Below are 19,105 nucleotides of genomic sequence, written 5' to 3' on the forward strand. Positions count from 1 at the left end.
GTTGAAAGAGCAAGTTTTCATCCAAGCAATAGCTTTATATAATTTTTTTTTTTACGGCATATCAACTGATCTACAGCAAGACTTTCATTTTGAGAGCTACTTCCGGCTTTCAGTCCATTCTCCCGTCTGGTTCACACGGTCGTGACATTGTACACGTTGATTGCTATTCTTTTGCCTTTTTCGCTGCTGGCTTTTCATTATAACAGAAGAAGGTATGGCCTATTCCGTCTTCATTTTTTTTGGAACAGTAAGTATCCTTTCGGTAGCTTCCAGCTTCAGCGAATACGCCCCACCTCCTACGATCGTAAACACAACTTCTGGTCCTGTACGCGGGGAAGCTATTGTCTTGAACACGAACAAGACCCTCGTACAATATCTTGGAATACCGTTTGCAAAAGCAGGAAGATTCGAGGCTCCCCAATCGCCGACCCCGTGGAAAGATACAAAGAACACAACTTCTTTCGGGCAGGCATGTCCTCAAAACCCTTCCCCGATCGTAAACTCGACAGAGAAAGATACAGCAGAAGACTGTCTGAATTTAAATGTCTTTATCCCGCGAGACAAAGAGACAGAGAAGGGTCTTAAATTATCCGTCATGGTGTGGATCTACGGAGGTGGATTTTCCGTAGGAAGTGCTGCATACCATGTCTACAATGGTCAATACCTCGCTACCGAAGGACAAGTGATAGTCGTTACATTCAATTACCGTCTCGGTGTACTAGGGTTTTTGTCCACTGGATCAGAGGAGATCCCCGGTAACTTTGGGCTTTTAGATCAAGTGAAAGCCTTGCAGTGGGTTCAGCAAAACATTGAAAGGTAACGAAATTTCAAAGTGTGCATTGTGTAGATCTGAATTGCTCAGTTACCGTCATGAATTTATCTATATCACCTATGCCACACTCCAGTAACATTAGTCACAAGCAGAAATTCTGCTCTCCATGCTGTTTGCCTCTCCCCACCTACTTCCTTGAGACTTTCACGTGAAGTTCCGATATGCTGATAGTCAACTCTAAATAAGAAGGGGAAATAAAAGCTCTCTTCGGGAGATAATAGAACCCAATAAGTTTTCAAAGAAGAAATTAACACAGTCATGTTCATGTTTCTTTATTTTTGCTAAATGCATGCGAAAAAAAGAAACCAACAGTTTTATTTCCCATGGAAGTCTATAAATAAGCTATCTCCTGTATCCATGCTATTCTAAAAATTGAGAGAGAAGCAAGTCATGTATATTTACAATTTTAGTCAAGGGGATAGATGGCTTCTTGCACAGGTTACTTATCAAAGTAAAAAGGAATTGTGGGGCTTGGTGAGTTATTGCATTTACTTACTCCCTATTTGAAGGATAAGGTTAACCCTTAAACTCCCATGAGTGACCAAGACAGAATTTATCCTTACAATATCAATACAAAATCAACCAGATAAGTGATGAGAATAAAGAAAAATATCAATTTGAGGATAATTAGTTGATCCAATATATACTAAATTCTCTGAACTAATATTATACAAATTATATGATTGACAGTGAGGAGAATAACAAATTTGATCCAGTAGTTAAGGGTTCAAGAGAGACTGGGGTACTCAACTGTAAACAAGTGAAGAAGTATTTTGTAAAAGGCCATCAAGCTATGTTCCCACCCCACCCCACCTTAGTCCCTGTCCCCCCCCACCCACTTCCCCTGGATGAAGGGGTTTAAAATATGATGTAATGTACGCCTGAAGAAGCATGTTAATTTGAACTCTGTTCTGTAATTAAATCTTTCCCACCCATAGCTATACATCAATTTATCATCTAAGTTACACTGCAGTCAGTCAGGAGCTCTTAACCATTCTTCCTATCTTTTGCCATGTTTCATATCTCCTCTCATTAGTATTGGTGGATGACTGCTCATAACACTCTAGAATGGAACATCAGCTTTGATGACTATTTTGCATTTGCATGATGTAAATGATGTGGCGTTGATGAATCCAAGCAAAAATCTTAACTTACTTCTGAGGGTCTGGGGTTCAATTTCTTAAGGAGACTAATGACTTTAACCTTGTCCTACTCTTGTGACTTTAGATAAAGAAACATTTCATTGGTTTAGGGGAGGTTTTGATTCCTACCAGCTTTGCAAGTTTATCCCTAGCAATAAAGCAAGTTAAACTCCACATTTACATGTTTGCTCCCAAATCTTTCAAATTCAATTAGATATCAATCACAAGTACTTTATATTTTGTTAATTCTTCCACAGGTTTGGAGGAAATCCAAAGAATGTAACAATCTTTGGTCATTCTGCAGGAGCAGCAAGTGTTGCCTTACACATGTTATCACCCCTCAGCTATGGGCTCTACCACAAAGTTATTATTCAAAGTGGAAGTGCAGCAGCCACATTTGGGGCAAATGAAAAAAAGACAGCGAAAGAGTTAGCCAGGTGAGCAAACTTATCAAAAATTTATTTTGATGTGTAATGATTATTGTGGTAACCAGAATCTAAAAGCATCATTAGATTTGCTTGTCCATGGTTTGTGGTATCTTTCCCTGGTGAAAAACCTCACAGGATCTTTGAGGATCTTCAAGGATTGACAAAGACCTGCCAAAGATCCTTAAGGACAAGGATCTTTAAAAGATCTTTAAAGGATCTGTAAAAGATCCTCAAAGATCTTTGTAAGCAAAAACGTTTGTTAAGATCCTCAAGGATTTGATAAAGATCCTCAAAGGATATTACAAAGATCCTCATAAGGATCCTCGCAAAGTTCTTTTCAAGGATCCTTCAAGATCCTCAAGGATTTAGCAAGGATCTTTCAAAGACCCTCAAAAGATCCTTTCAAGGATCCTTTCAAGATCTTTGTAAGGATCCTTAAGGATTTAATCAGGATCTTGCAAGGATCCTAGTCAAGATCTTTGCAGGATCTTTTTGAGGATCTTTCAAGATCCTCAAGGATTTAATGAGGATCTTTTAAAGACCTTCCAAAGATCCTTTCAAGGATCCTATTAAGATCTTTGCAAGGATCCTTAAGGATTTGATCAGGATCTTACAAGGATCCTACTCAAGATCTTTGCAAGATCTTTTCAAGGATCCTTCAAGATCCTTAAGGATTTAATGAGGATCTTTTAAAGACCTACAAAAGATCCTTTCAAGGATCCTGTAAAGATCTTTGCCAGGATCCCTAGGAATTTGATCAGGATCTTACAAGGATCCTTAGGTCAAGATCTTTGCAGGATCTTTTCAAGGATCCTTCAGGATCTTCAAGGATTTAATGAGGATCTTTTAAAGACCTTCAAAAGAACCTTTTAGGGATCCTGCTAAGATCTTTGCTAAGATCCTTAAGAATTTGATTAGGAGTTACAAGGATCCTAGTCAAGATCTTTGCATGATCTGTTCTACAATCCTTCAAGATCCTCAAGGAATTGAAAAGGATCTTCCGAATATCTTTAAAAGATTCATTTCATGATTTTGTACAGCTCTTTGTAAGGATCCTTTTTGAATTTGATGTGGATCTCAAAGGCAACTTTGTCAAGATCTCTACCACATCTCTGCATTATGAATTAGGTTCCTTTGAAATCCTCAAGTAATTTCAAACATAACAAAATTGTAAATTGAGTGCTCACTGTTTTATAATTTAAACACAACAAGGAATTTTCGCAGAAAATTATTGTGCAATGAGTGACTAATGAAGGTTACCGCATAGGAACGCCATGCTCGAGGCTTTCGGGAAACTTTGTGACTATTTACATGACAACAAATAAGGTTTTGCATTATGGGATAGGAATTTATACGCGCCGAGATTTTTAACGGTCGCATAAAAACATAAGAAGCTCGTTGTTACGGCAAATATCATCGACAATGGTCGGAACTAAAGGGAAAATGTACACAGAAATAAAAGTAAAGGAAAGGCGTTTTCTGGAGTTCAGAAACAAGCGAAAAGAGAGACAGAAACAACCGAAATCGTCAATCAAACTCCAAGCAGGTCTCGCGATTGCTCTGACTCTGGGGCTGAATGAAAAGAATTCATTGGTACTTCTGGAAAGAAAATGAAGATGCCATCCTCGCCTAATGATTCTTACTCTGAGCTCTTGGAGAGTGAGGATGCAAATGATGTGTTACAGGGACAAGGATACAGGCTTATCGATCTAGAGAGATTCTCCTCGACGCTCACTGAAGGACATGTTTCTGAAGAAGGTGTGAATTTACTTGGTTCTGTGTAACCAACTTAAAAAGCTCTTTTAGAGGTTGTCATATGAATTCCCGAAAACACTTATTTTGTACCTCAGGATGTATTAGTTCAATTAATCTGAAGTTTTCAGGGCTGTATCCTCTTACTGAGTTGAGTTGGATAAGCTGACAGTTTCTCTATAAGCTGAATTTTAAGTAAGATATTGTGGAATAACTCACCTAATAATCCCGGTGAACTTTGAACGGGCACTGTGCCCATAATATAAACGACTCCAAAAGTTCCTCAGCTCATCCAAAAGAGCGACCCTAGTACTTTGTTTTGACACTAAAAACACTTGATTTCATGCAATCTTTGTGCAGTTATCTTTTCTCAAGTATACCTAGGTTTTTCACACCATGTGGTGGACAAATTGATCTGATGTCAAATAACAAATTAGTTTAGGGCAACATATTAGTTATATTCAGTATGTGTGATTCCTAAGCTTTCCTTTGGTATATAGGTTAATATGGTTCAGAAATATAGTCATTGAAGTACTCTTGTTTGCCTTTTTTTCATGTTTACCCCCTCTGTAAGAGTAGTCTGAGTCTGGTCATAGTCTAATCCTAGACAAGTTTAACACACATATTTTGGTCTTCTTATCTTTGAGCTGGACTGTTGCCAGATTTTTTGGAAAATGAAAATCTTAGTACTAACCTAAAGTCTGAACAGAAATAGTGTAGAAGTAGTCCTACTAGAAGAGGATGGGTAATTCTTGTTTAGCAATAAAAAAAAGTTTTATCTTTATTTTTTTATGTTTGGTTCAATTTTTCTTTTTAACTTAGTATGAGGATTTAAGTATGCTTATTTTCTTGTCAAAATTTCAAAGGTTCTATAACATTCTTGCTAAGATCTTCAAAAGATCTTTCAATTTATTGCCAAGATCTTTAAGGGTCTTTTATTTTCTTTCCAAGATCTTTAAGGATCTTCAAAATTTTCAAAAAGATCCTTGAAGATCTTGGCAAGAAAATGAGAGATCCTCAAAGATCTTAACAAGAATTTGGAAGATCCTCAAAGAATTTTCAAAGATCTTTAAAGGATCTTCAAAGTTCATGTAAAGATCTTTGAAGATCCAGACAAGATCTTCAAGGATCTTGACAGGAAAATGAAAGATCCTTAAAGATCTTGTCAAGAAAGTCAAAGATCCTCAAAGATCTTGGCAAGAAAATGAAAGATCCTTGAAGATCTTGGCAAGAAAATGAAAGATCCTTGAAGATCTTGGCAAGAAAATGAAAGATCCTTGAAGATCTTGGCAAGAAAATGAAAGATCCTTGAAGATCTTGGCAAGAAAATGAAAGATCCTTGAAGATCTTGGCAAGAAAATGAAAGATCCTTGAGGATCTTGGCAAGAAAATGAAAGATCCTTGAGGATCTTGGCAAGAAAATGAAAGATCCTTGAAGATCTTGGCAAGAAAATGAAAGATCCTTGAAGATCTTGGCAAGAAAATGAAAGATCCTTGAAGATCTTGGCAAGAAAATGAAAGATCCTTGAAGATCTTGGCAAGAAAATGAAAGATCCTTGAAGATCTTGGCAAGAAAATGAAAGATCCTTGAAGATCTTGGCAAGAAAACGAAAGATCCTTGAAGATCTTGACAAGAAAATCAAGGATCCTTGAAGATCTTAACAAGAATTTTGAAGATCCTCATGAGGATCCTCAAGAGGATCCTCAAAGGTCCTCATGAAGATCTTGTAAGATCCTTAAAGATCCTTGAAAGATTTTCACCAGGGTTAAACACAAGTTTCCTTTAGAGACCATAAATTTTTTATCATATTTTGAAAAGTTTTGAAAATTCTGTCATCGCTAATGCATTGGACTTAACTCTCACTTTTTTTTTCCCATCTCTTAGCAATCTGTTTCAAAATAAGAGAGCCACATTAAAGGCATTCTTGATTAAAACCTTTTTTTTGCAATAATCTATGAGGGCAACAGAGCTCTTTGTGTTTTAAATGTGAACTATGCACATGGTGGTTTTGTGTGTGCATTAACAACTTGCATATTTAGATTAATTAGAATGTTTTTGTTGGAAATTAATTCCTACCTGTTTTTCACCTTAAGTTTAAATTAGGCCATTTTACAGTTGTGTATTTATTTGCCGGGCCTTTGATTTGGAGTGAGGCTGAAGTTGATCATGTTGTGATAAAGAGCAAAATCTAAATTAGCAATATTTGACAACAGAGTAATTTACATTTGAAAAGCACCAAGCTTTGTATCATAACTGACATTAGGTCACCCTTAGTGTCACTCCTGTTCAAAGGCTTGGCAACCAAGCACACAACTGTAAAATTGACTGTAATGGTCACTCACTCAACATATTGAGCACTGTTCCACACAAAAATCGACTTGCAGACTCCCTATATATATATATATATATATATATATATATATATATATATATATATATATATATATATATATATATTAAAGGAGAAGTTACATCTTAATCATTTTTCGGAGTTAAAATTGTGACTTGTTAATCTTACTTGAGTATATCTCTTAACAGTGCTCTTGCAGCCTATGTTGGATGCAGCATGTCAGAACTAAAGAAATGCTTGTTGAAAAAGAAAGTAACAGAAATCCTGAAAGCTCAGAGGAACATCACTGGGGATCTTTTATCAGATAAACCTTTGCTGTTGCCAGTTGTTGATAACCACTTTCTACATGGTAAGTTGACTACTTGACAATGCAGGCTGTATTAACCTTGAAATCACTATGCATATACATTCTCCATACTGTTTTCTGTACATTTCATAAGGTGCAGGTAGGGAAAATCTGTGAAACAATCAACAGCTTCTTCAGTTCGTGATCATTTCCCTTATTCCTCAGTGACTCAGAGGGAATCATGAGGAGAAATTAGATGCTAAAATCCCTCTAAATGTAATTTCAGGTCAAGACAAAAATTAGCTCAATTATTCACAAAAGCTACACCTACATGCAATGCATTACAACAATACATGAACTACACTTCGCTGTAATATGTAGATAAGCACATTTTCTCTCAAAATTTCACTCCCAACTTTCAAGAAGAGTGAACTTTCCCTCTTGAATTCACAACTCACAAGCATCCACAGCAAAATATCATTTGTAATTTTGGTATACTAAAACAATAAGTGCCTCGGAAGTTCGCAGAAAGTTCACAAAAATTTCATTCGCAGCAAAATTTCCTCGAAAAATCACCAAAAGCCAAGAAAATCATCAGAGTTCATTTGTGTTACTTTTACACAATACTGTAGGAAAGGGTCTTGAAGAAATAACTTGAACCTTTTCTCTTAAAAATTTCTGAAGGGCTCTGTGGGATTGCCTTCTCAAATATAGTGCCCGACCTGTGCAGAAGAATAACATTTGTCATGAATGCAGCACATATTTGAAAATAGAATCGTGAACCATTTTTCAATATCATTATCAATATTCTAGTATCATTATTATCATTATTGTTGTTATCACTAAAATGACTGTTATCACTATTTCAAGTGTTTTGTTATTTTTTTTTTGACACATACATGTCACTCTACTCTACACTTTGCAGATCTTCCATATAACCTCCTTGTCAATGGAAAGTTAAACCAAACTGTACCAGCAATGATAGGTGTTACTCGTAATGAAGGCGGGTTTTTTGTCCTTCCATTAAAAGGTAAGGACATTGTTTTATGATCAAATACCTGTATTTCCTCCTATAAGCTCACATTTTGACGTGATATGTGATCTGCAACATGAAACCTATTTGTTTTATATTCACTTATGGGTCTTACCTCAATAGATCACAAGCAAGAACCAATCATAATGTGTGTAAAACTAGCTTATCAGTTATTTTTCTTTCTTTACTTTTTTTAGGTGTAACGCCTGGAATACCCAATATAGATAAAGGTATCAACCAAACCGCATTTGATAACCTTGTGAGGTATGGTCAGCATTGGACCTACAACCAAACCCAAAAAGTGGTGGAGTCCGTGATTTTTCAGTATACAGACTGGGTCAACCAAACAGAGCCTCTTGTAAGGTTTCGTCAAAAATACATGGATGTGATAACTGATTCATTGTTTAAGGCTCCTGCTGTCCGTTCAGCTCATATCTTTGTCAAGAACAAACTCAAAGATACTTTCTTTTACTGCTTTGATCATGTCAAATCTAAGTTTCCAACATGGGCTGGAGTTTTTCATGGAAGTGACCTAATTTACGTGTTTGGACGTCCCTTTGCAAAGTATAACAAGAGTGTCAGTGAACCTAATCAAACAGCAGAGATAATTTTCTCGAAGAAAGTCATCACCTTTTGGAGTAACTTTGCCAAGGCAGGGTGAGTATGGGTGCTCATTCATGAAGTGATTTTACCTTATGTCATTCTGTTGCAGAAGTGTGATTGAGTGATGATTTCAGTGTTAGGGACCTGTTGTGATATATCACCTGGGGCTGGGTCTGAGGATTTTGGAGGGGGGATGACATAATTTTCATGGGAATAACTGGAAGAGTAGTCATCCCTAACAGAATTTAACCCTTTCACTCCTAAGATCTAATTAGTAATTCTCCTTACTATCTGCCATACAATTCTTATGATGTTAGTTCAGAGAATTTGGTATTGGATAAACTTATAATCCTATAATTGATATTCTTCTCTATTCTCATCACCTGCCTGCTTGATATTGTATTGATATTGTGAGGAGAAATTCTGTCTTGGTCACTTGTGGAAGTGAAAGGGTTAAAGGGGGGACTGTAGAAAAGTAACTGCCATTGAGGAGGGATCATTAGATCACTACAGAGCCTTATGGGGAGATCATGTGACAAAACCAAAATCCTCCGACCCTCCCTCAATGATCAGTCCCTAATTGACATAACTGAAATTAATTACCGCCACTTTTTTGTTTCCAGTGATGTGGTTGGTTGAACTCATTTTAATGACCTCTGAGGCTCTGAACAACAGAGGCACGTTAAAATAGTCCTCTAAATACTAGTCTATTTTACAATGAAACGTCATAAAGCCTGAGTTGATGTTACATACTTCAGTATTTGTTTTGAGGGAGGAGTGGGTGGGCCATGAGGAGGCTTAGCAAGGGGTGGGGTGCTCATTTGAATGTAAATGGATTGTTGTATCAATTGTACATGTAACAAATTTAAAAATATTTTAAACAGGAAACCAGCACCAGATGACAAATGGCCAGTATACACTCTTGAGAAAGAGCAGTATATCTCTTTGAGTCCGGCCTCTTCCATCCAGGCCAAAATGCTTCCAGAAAAGATGGCATTCTGGAATTTACTGGTTCCTTCTTTAACAGAACCACAACCAACAATGGTTCCTTTTATTCCAACGAGCCCTGTTACGTCACGTCCACCTAGACAGGCAGCTGCAGTAGCTGATAAAGGTAAGGCTCTTCATATATGGTGTATCAATAAGTGGTGAAGGTTTTCAATCTACAGATATAAGTTCTGCAAAAAATGAATGCCTCTAGTCTTATAACACATTTTGCAAGCCAGTCAAGTCTTAACTCTCATTCTTTTGTGTTCAAACTCATCGAAGTAGTCATCTATGAAGGCATCTACAGTTTATTTTGATTCTCTGTGCCAGGGTAAAAAGTCAAGAGATGTTAAAACTTGAAAATGTTACATTTTCTTCCCCAGTAATCTTTTCCTCCTTGTTAACCCTTTTACCTCTAAGGGTGACCAGCATCTAGTTTCTCCTTACAATATCACCCCTGAATCAAACATGAAGGTCATGAGAATAAAGGAAAAGATCACCAACTAAAGAAGCTCTTGATTGTCAAACAAATTCTCCTTGTAAGCACCTTTGGAAATGTAAAGAGAGCAGTATGGAGAATTCACATACTGATATGTTGGGGTGCAAAGTGTTAATGAAATGAGGGTCGTCTTGAATTGCAACAACTGATTGAAAATTTGCCAATGCGCAAAATGAAGCCACCGAAAAACTTTTCTCGGCCACTATATGATCAAATCCTTTTTCTATTGCTTTGTTTATGCTTTTCATTCTTGTTATTGTCATTGTTTCAGAAACCGAGTATGCCCTGATTGGTGTGGTGGTTGTCCTTGCTGTACTTCTCTTAGTCCTTCTTGTGGTTGTTTGGCGTTATAGGCGTAAACTAGGAAATGCTATCTCCGAACCTGGTCCAACTACCAGGCTAATATAGTTTCAACCTTAGCGGACATAGTCCCAACCTTGGCTAAAATCTGAGTAACATTTTGGCACTTACTCTTGTCTTAAGTTATAATAGGGGTTGTGTTTTCTCTCCCTCAGTTTACTGTTTTAAGCGATTTTAGTTCCAAGCCTAGAGAATATTGTGACTGCATTGGCCAGTATTAGTCTAATATGGTTCAAATAAATGACAGCACCCTTGAGGTTCAGTACTTTATATAAAGCCGCGTTACAGTTTGTGGCCTTATCATAGTTTACTGAATTTTAAAACGTTTACTTAAAAGGATCATCGATTTGACTATTGAGATGAGGAAACGTCGGTGTTGATTATAGAGTAGCCTACTTCACCCTTTTACGCCTTAAGATGGCAAATTTTTCCCTTTTGTCTGAGTGCTTCGAGGAACTTTATAGCCTAGTGACTGTAATGGGGCATTTCAATTCCTTAGTTGAGTGCCTAACCGCGCTGAGCCCCATAGTATTAAGCCCCACATTAAGCAAGGACCATTGGTAGAGAGATTTTGCGTCGTATGTTCGTTAGATGAAAGGCCTTTTTGGTTTATCCCTTTTCTGTCCACCACCCATACATGGTAAAAGGACCGAGTAGAGTCCAATTAGGTCTGTAATCATACGAGTGATAACAAAATCGGACGACCGCGAAGCGGGAGTCTGATTTGTCTATCATCAGTATGATCACAGACAGAGTTGGGCGACGCGAAATCCAGTTACCAGTTAATCAAAACTATGACAAAATTTGAGAATAAATGGCGCATACTGTCCACTTACACAGGCATGACGTGTCAACTGCCCTATTATACTGTCCAATTATAAGCATGGCTTGTACACTGTCCTGTTCGTGCTCAAATCGGGCTGGTGATAACCAATCACTTTCGAGAATTTTGTTATGGTTTTGATTACACTAGAAACGATATACTGGACGGTGAACTGTTTTTCAAAGCTGCTAACGGCCAGTATGGAAATTAGGTTAAGTTCAACCTATAGTTGGTTGTAAACTTACAAATGGTGGGGAAATTACCAAAAGATATGAAGTAAACTAGAAAGTACATGTATTAATATAGAAATTATAATAATGCATTCTTACGGTAAAAAGTATCATTTATAGTTGAGGTGGAATGATTTATGAGAATATAATTAAACTATTAAAGTTTAGAGTCAATAAAGTAAACAAACTTTTTTTTGGTAAAATTTATGTGAAAGTCCATAAACGCGGAAACCTTCGGTTTACTCTCGCGTCGTGTTCTTTGATTTGTTATCAATTACGTAAACTTCAAGTTAAAAACTACTCCCAGTAGTGATATTTTCGGACTGTCGGTCGTTGCTGAAACGATCGCGTTTGTTTTCAACTGATAAATTGTTTGATTTTGAGCGGTAAATAAGTTGTGTCCAGAATCGTACGACATATTCCTCTTTTCCCGGCTCCACAAAATTTTCCGATTAGTTTTGCGAAATGTCTCCCATAACATCCTTCACAAATTAAAATTCAACTCTTTACTCTTCACTGTTTCGGTTTTTAGACATAAGACACAGCCTTGCCCTTTACCTTTCTCTTCCGAATCTCGATCAAGGAAACGCCGCGGAAAATTAAAAAAAGGTTGGGGCAACATCCTTGCACGAATTTGTTCACTGAACTAAAGAGGCCCGACGTTCAGTAATTAAAATAGATTTAAAATTAGAAAATGCTTTAAGGGTCGGAAAGAGGCAAAGTACGGCAAATTTCTATGTCCGTAATATCCTAATTCGATACAGGTGTAAAAAGAAGAACCTGGTTCGATGTCTTCACCTACCTACTGATTTTTGTCAGGTTAAATCAAGCCACAGTTAGTCGCTTTACCTCGTTTTACAATTGACCAACTAAACTAAGCGACTAGGCCAGGGCTCGTTAGTAATTTTGGGCCCGCCTTTAGTCGGAAACATTTGAATTACAAATATTTTTTTTTAATCAATATTCATATTCTGTCGAGATCATTCGTGCACGTGAAAAGAAACTACGAACTACAAGATATTTTGGGCGTATTTTTGAACTTCTCTTTAGCCTAAAAACACGTTATCTCAACCCCTTACTTCGCAAATCGTACGCTCTGTCATGGCTGGCGTGTGTGTTTCTTCGATGCTGCTCAGCAAGTCGTGTGGTTTCCTTTCGTCGTAAAAGATTGACGGATGTCATCTTGTTTTCAATTTCCTCAAGGTAAATCTCGCTCGTTTCGATATATGTTTTTCTTTAATAAAAATACGGTGCTTGTGTGTTATTGTTCTTGCCCTTCAAAATGAAATCACGGGGTTAAATGTTCGAGGAAAAGTATAAATTACACCAGGAGCCCATTACACACAGCACAGTGAAAGACAAATTCTCCAATTGCCATGACAGTTCAGGTTGAGCCAAATTTTTTGGCCAAGAGCGAGAAATTTGCATTTTACTGTCAGTCCCTTGATCTCTTATCTACCAATTTACCATTATTTTATTTCTGTTCTGTTTTTTTTTTTTATTAAATTCCATTCATTTTTTCTTATGTTGTGTCATTTCACCTCCAGATCTCCTCAGTAATTCTCCTTCTTTTACTGTATGCCAATCCCTGTTTTGAACACCTTAAGGATCAAAGCTATAATGTACTGTCAACTCAAAGGATGCAACCGCTAATTCTTGTTATTGTGACTTATTTCACGTTTCTTAAATTTTCGCCCTACTTCCTTTAACTAATATTGTTAAAATAAATCATGGAGGCTTTAGACCCAGACAATTTTTTTTTCTCTTCTTTAACATAATTTTTTATTTCAAAATAAAACTTAATTAAAAAGAAGTTATGCTTAAATCAAATTGAAGATTTGTCTTTGTCTTTGTCTCTGTAGGACAGCGTCAAGAATAGGACAAAAGAAATCTGAAAATCATGAAATTCAAACTGATAAAAGCAAAGGATGACGTCCAAGAAGGTTGGTCCCTTGTTTACTGTAAGGAATTGTTCTCGTGGCCTGTGCAGAAAGTCCGGTCTGTGTTAACCCTTTAACTCCCAGAAGTGATTAACACACAACTTCTCCTGACGATATCCATACATTTTCCAGCAAACAGGTAATAAGAAGCATTAAACTTATCAGGTAGAAGTTGTTTCCTTGATCTAACACCAAATTCTTGCAACTAATTTACAGGGAAGTTAATAGCATTTAGGGTGAAGAATTATCCATCAGATCTTGGAAGTTAAAGGGTTAAACTCCTAAACCTGAGATAAATTAATGATTTACGTTTGTAAATCAAAACTAAACTAAGTCAAATATGAAGCAATTTGCAAACAAAGAAGATAAAACAGTCTCCTTTATTTCGTGACCTCTTCGATTTCTGTCTGATCAAGGAGACTCGTGTCCCAAGGGTTTCAATAACGTTTTCATAAGCGGCTGCCGACCTGCTGCCGATGGTGCGGGTAGGCAGCTGTTCCCAGAAAGGGTCTTTAAGGCGAAACCCAAACACGAAAGCGTGCTCTAAAGCTAATCAGACGGTGGTAAGAAGCCTTATGGCCAGCGTTAGATCTCCAGTAATGACTCTTATTTTATTGAAAACCATAGTGGCCGTTTACAACCGTGTTACTTTGATGAAGAGATGCTACCTATTTGTGTCGAATGATATCCAAAAAAAAAAAGAAGAAATTTACCGGCCAAGTTGTCTTTGGTAGTGTTAATTTTATTCCTCTTACCTTAGCAAATTACCATGGTATTAAATCAGCTTGTGCATTGTCCTTGTTAATTGAAGATTATAAGCGTCAGTAGTCGGAGTGAGCTCAGAGATCCCTGTATATTGTTCTGACATGTAGTAAAATACCAATGTTTAGATAGCTAGGTATGTATTCATATCGTCTTTCTCCTTTCCTCTCTCTCTGGGAAATCACCAAGAATACAGCAAGAACGTTGCGAGAACATCGCGAAATAAAGAAATTAAAGGGAGGAAAGAAAAATATTTCAACTTCCTTTGAGGTTAGTTGTATTATTTTTATAAAAAGTAAACTATCTACGCTTGTCAGTCTGATTTGCACTGAATGCATAAACCTGAATTTAACGATTTCCTGCTTTTTGAGGATAGCTAAAGTTAAATAAAAATGGTGGAAAACTACCCTGAGATGAAGAAATTAACATCTACATTTGTTGAGTTAACAAAATCTTGTTAAATATCACATCAACTATAAATAAAAGCTAAAATAAGATATATATATATATATGTACATATACATAAATTAAATAAAAGTAAAAATGTCTAGATAACAAGATAAATAAATGATAATTCATAATTGGAATTTACTTTACTTAATTATTTCACGTACTTTCCTAAGTTTAACTTAAAATCAGATAATGACTTGCAATTTACTAAGTCAGCGGGCAGTGAGTCCGCTATTCTTCTGCGTTTGATATCTTGGATCTTTCTGAGAGGGGTGGTTTTTGGTGTTTTACAGTACTGTTGGTTTGATGAACCAGAACTAACACTGTGTTTTTGACGATAAAACACCGGTGCCGAAAAAATGCCTAAAGCTCGCTAAGACCATCCATATGACTTCCTTTGTTACCATAGCAACTGTTCATGTCAATACTCCCTTTGGGATAAAAATGCTACGAGGCAGAATAAGCTCGGAAATCTCATTTTTATGACATCTCGTTTAAATCTACATCTACTTTAATTTTACGTCGGTAATATCTGTACAGACATCACACCAACCAACTCGCGCGCAAAGTGAGAAAACTATGTGAAGACTTGAATATAAAACGATCGATTTTCATAAAGTAATGGGCCAGGAATATTCCAAAATAGCGCAAATAATCGCGAAAGCTAATCACGGAAAAGCGATTGCGTGACGCTCTGTAAGTTGTAAGATGACATGTTATCACATACCAGACGAAAAAACTCTTTAGATTCTCAGTCTGCATTTTGTACCCACTCTACAGTCTGCAGTCTACATTTTGTATCCGGTCTGCAGGCTGCAGTCTGCACTTTTTACTAACAGGTACCGTGGTACCTATACAATTTCTTTTTGGTTACAGTTATTCGCGCAACACACACAATCTACCACAAAATACCTGTGTGAGAGTTAATTCGACATTTTTGTTCTTTTCCGCGTTAATACTCTTCTTTCCTTTTGGAAAAATGTAGACATCACTTACAATGTTTCAAGTAATCCACCCACCCCAAAAATATAAGTCTTGCATGCATAGCATGCCTATGTTTTACATTGTGGACGTTACCAAGGCTGGATTCAACTTTTAATTCAGGGAAAAAGACCTTTTGTGATGAGAATTTGTTTAATGGTTATGTTGGAGGCGGAAGTAGCTTTTCCACGGACTACGTGCAATTGTTTTCGCGTTTAGCGGTCCTAAAATGTGTTTAAATTGTCATTGCATGATCTTTAATTGAATCAATCCTCTTATAGTGAATACTTGGGGCCCACTGCCTGCGTAAAACCGCGGTTTGGGTTAGACCTCGTATAAATAACCAGTCCAAAGAGTTTTATTCTCGTTTGTGGTAAGATATTATATAATCACGTTGGATAAACGAAATGACATAATTGATTTCCGTATTACTGCTGCTGTGAAAAGATACCCTAGAACACCAAAAAAATTATGCTGTGGCAAGTGATAAACCTAAGACAGGCAATTATCGTGTTTTCTGAGAAGACGCCATATTTCTGACTCTTGCTTTTAATGTACCTCACTACTCAGCATCAAAGCCAAATGGTTCTCTAGTAACAATTGATTAAAATCGCGTCTCCATAACTTCTTGCTCAAACACTACTTGCAGCTGAGTGGGATCGGTGCGATATATTCTGAGCTCTGTCTCCGTTCTAGGCGTTCTAGGTGCAGTGCGGTATCTTTCTACAATTTGTCCCGTCCTCGTGGCTGTTCCCCTCTTAGTGCAACACAGAAGTAGCGTTTGCTTAAATTCAGGGATTCTAAATGCATACATTACTGGATTCAAAAAAGCGTCAGAAAAATTTAAAATGTTCACCACAAAAATAACCAGATGTGGTGGTAATTCCCCAGTTATAGACATTAAAATGTTCATGATAAGCAAGGGAAGCCAGGTTATTAGAGCCAATATGGATACATAAAGTAGGGTCTTTGTTACGCGTTTGCTTCGCGAGGCTCTGTTTTGTTGTTGTGAAGTAAACCTTCCGTGTTTAAAATTTCTCCAGATCCCAATGTTACAGACACATACTATGATTATAAGACACCATTGGACGTAGACTGCCACGTAAGTAGCAGATTCAAATGAACCAAAGACAGTTAACAGAGTTAGAAATGAAGGCAGCAAGACAGCGAGTGTCCAAAGAATGAAAATGGCGATGCAGTATGTTCTGGTGGACAGTGACCGGTAGTGAAACGGCCAATATACGGCATAAAATCTCTCACAGGATATGAAGGCTGCAGATAGATATGAGCCAAACAAAAAAATGGTATCGATGCATCTGAAGACCGTTGGATGAAGACCGAATTTTGTTGTCCAAAGCTGATAGGCATCTCCAACAAAATAAATGTAAGAGGGTACAGAGAAGGCTCCCAACATCAAATCAGCAAACGCCATGTTCATAACTAGGAAAAAACTTTTCCTACGAAGTGCTTTGGTAACTGCAAAGAGAACAAGAGCGAGCGAGTTTCCTGCAATGATTAGGACAGAAGATAACATGAAGACGCTGCACAATGCGATGCCTTCTGATTTGGAAGGAAAACGTTTTGAGAATTCGGACGCAATTTGCAGGCTTTCGTTCACTGCCGACGTGTCAATCATTCTAAACTTAAACTCAGTGAGTTGAGGTATACAGTTAATCGTAAAAAGAAGCAGTGTTTAAAAGGAGAAGATTTTATGCAAATATCATGGTAATTTTATTCAAGGTGCTTGTGTAGTTGGAGTAGGCGATGAGTTTGAAACTAATATTGCACCACGTAGAACCCTTCGTGTCACAATAAATGAAATATCCGTTTACTAAAAAACCGTAACAGCTGTATTTTTTTACTGAGTGGTAAGGCTTTTTAAACAAATTTCTTGGCTAGATAAAAATTTCTTTGAAAGCCGACTAGGGCGTCATCATTTTTCAGTGAGAAATAATCTTCATTAAGAAGGCTCTATAGGGTTTTTGTTCAATGTTGGCGCGCGCGCCATGGTTATTTTTGGCTTTTTAAGGTCACTAAAAGCCGTCAAAAGGTAATGGTCTTCTTGTTGGCTAAGAAACGATTACAAAACATTATTAACGTGCAGATCACGTTCCATTCGAAACAAGGGTGTTGATTAAAACGCGTAGCCAAATAAACTTATCTTGTAAAACGTCTCGGCCTTCTTATGTAACTTGGGTAAGTTGAGTTTTAATGGCAGGTGTAATGTCCTTTACGGCAGTTATTAAAACACTCTCGAGGACAGGTAAATGGTTTACTCATAGTGCTATGTCAGTCTTAGCATCGGAACTACAAGCAAGGGGAAATCAGAAGAAGAGACCAAACAGCTGCACTTTGGACGCTGGAGATGGAGCTAAGAATATTACCAACCGATCCAATTCTAATTTAAATAGAGTTTGAACATTCTATTCCCCTGTTAGCCGGAAAAACCCAAGTTAAATGAAAACGCCGACTCGTTTCACAAGATAAGCTAATTTGGCCGCGCATTTTAAAAACATCCTTGTTTTGATTGGAACGTGATCTGCACGTTAATAGTGGTTTGTAATCGCTTATTAGGTGACAAGAAGACGTTGACATGAAGTGTAATCAATCTCGAGCTCGTGCCTTCCGTTGTACCCTCATGATACTTTTTGTTTTACATCTCCTGGAGTAAAAAAGATACCAAAATGAAATTTCAGAAAATAGTAAATCTTTATTTTCTTTATTGGACATAAAATTTTTAGGAAATTGAGAAAAATATGACTTTTTTCCTTCTGTGATACCTTAATATAAATTCACTTAATTATAGACAATAATTTACCATTATTTCGCCCTCATAGTTATAACTTATCTAAATTCAATGGTGTTAGATGACTGTTTAATGCGGACAGAGAAATAGAATAGTGCATCACGTATCATGTGTCCAGAACAAATTATACTGGATGTGTTTTTACGCTTTTTACTCATCACTTTGAGGACTGATGACGCCCCAGTCGACTTTTAAAGAAATTTTCATACAGGTTATACAGGCAAGAAATTTGTTTCAAAAGCCTTACCACTCAGTAAAAAAAAATACATGAACACCTGTTACATCTTCGAATAAACGGGCATTTAATTTATTGTGACACGAAGGATTCTACGTGGCACAGTATTTGTTCAAACTCATTGCCTACTCCAACTACATTAACACCTTCAAAAAATTACCATGATATTGACAGAAATTTCCGTTCAAATCCCTCCGATAAAACTGACCTTTGCATTAAAACAACGTGTCACAAGCCCGTCTCTTCGCAGGAGAAACCTCAATAGGGAATCTCAACTGATCAAGAAGAAATGTGGGTGTATATGCCCTCATATATTCTGCAAACAAATAACGAATATCACCCGGGAAATATTCAGTGAAGTAGTGCTTTTACACCAAGCGCGTGAGAGCTAAGATAGTTTCCGAAAATCAAATACTTAAGAGAAAAGATTATTAAATGCAGATAAAAATTTGAATGAGACTGCAATCGATATAAGAGCATGCCTCTTCGCTCCAAGAAATAACTTCTTAGTTCTTGTAAAAGGAATTCACACGGTTTACCGCACCAGAAAAGTCAACGGATCAGTAATGTAAATGAACTTTACATAAGATAATAATTCCTTATTA

The 19,105-nt window shown here is 37.0% G+C and overlaps 1 protein-coding gene and 1 long non-coding RNA gene across 2 annotated transcripts; both read left to right on the forward strand.

Moving 5' to 3' along the window:
• The first annotated feature begins 135 nt into the window (after nucleotides 1-135).
• LOC113679597 (cholinesterase) lies at nucleotides 136-11,529 on the forward strand. Its single transcript, XM_027196566.2, has 7 exons — nucleotides 136-816; nucleotides 2,232-2,411; nucleotides 6,694-6,854; nucleotides 7,717-7,821; nucleotides 8,022-8,481; nucleotides 9,312-9,541; nucleotides 10,185-11,529. The coding sequence occupies exons 1-7, from the start codon at nucleotides 215-217 to the stop codon at nucleotides 10,319-10,321; spliced, it is 1,875 nt and encodes a 624-aa protein (XP_027052367.2). The 5' UTR covers nucleotides 136-214; the 3' UTR covers nucleotides 10,322-11,529.
• A 905-nt stretch (nucleotides 11,530-12,434) lies between these two features.
• Nucleotides 12,435-17,091, forward strand: LOC149053202 (uncharacterized). The gene is made up of 3 exons (XR_016188428.1): nucleotides 12,435-13,269; nucleotides 14,218-14,298; nucleotides 16,503-17,091. It is a non-coding gene; the product is annotated as an uncharacterized LOC149053202 (long non-coding RNA).
• The last annotated feature ends 2,014 nt before the right edge of the window (nucleotides 17,092-19,105 follow it).

This window comes from Pocillopora damicornis, chromosome 1 (assembly GCF_964200805.1).
Source record: "Pocillopora damicornis chromosome 1, jaPocDami1.2, whole genome shotgun sequence".
Taxonomy (NCBI): domain Eukaryota; kingdom Metazoa; phylum Cnidaria; class Anthozoa; order Scleractinia; family Pocilloporidae; genus Pocillopora; species Pocillopora damicornis.

What these genes read in the sequence shown, in the direction of transcription:
- LOC113679597 (XM_027196566.2), top strand. Translation starts at nt 215, where the DNA reads ATGGCCTATTCCGTCTTCATTTTTTTTGGAACAGTAAGTATCCTTTCG. An exon ending in GTTCAGCAAAACATTGAAAG is followed by an intron (nt 817 to 2,231) that starts GTAACGAAATTT and finishes ATTCTTCCACAG; the next exon opens with GTTTGGAGGAAATCCAAAGA. An exon ending in TTTTGTCCTTCCATTAAAAG is followed by an intron (nt 7,822 to 8,021) that starts GTAAGGACATTG and finishes TACTTTTTTTAG; the next exon opens with GTGTAACGCCTGGAATACCC.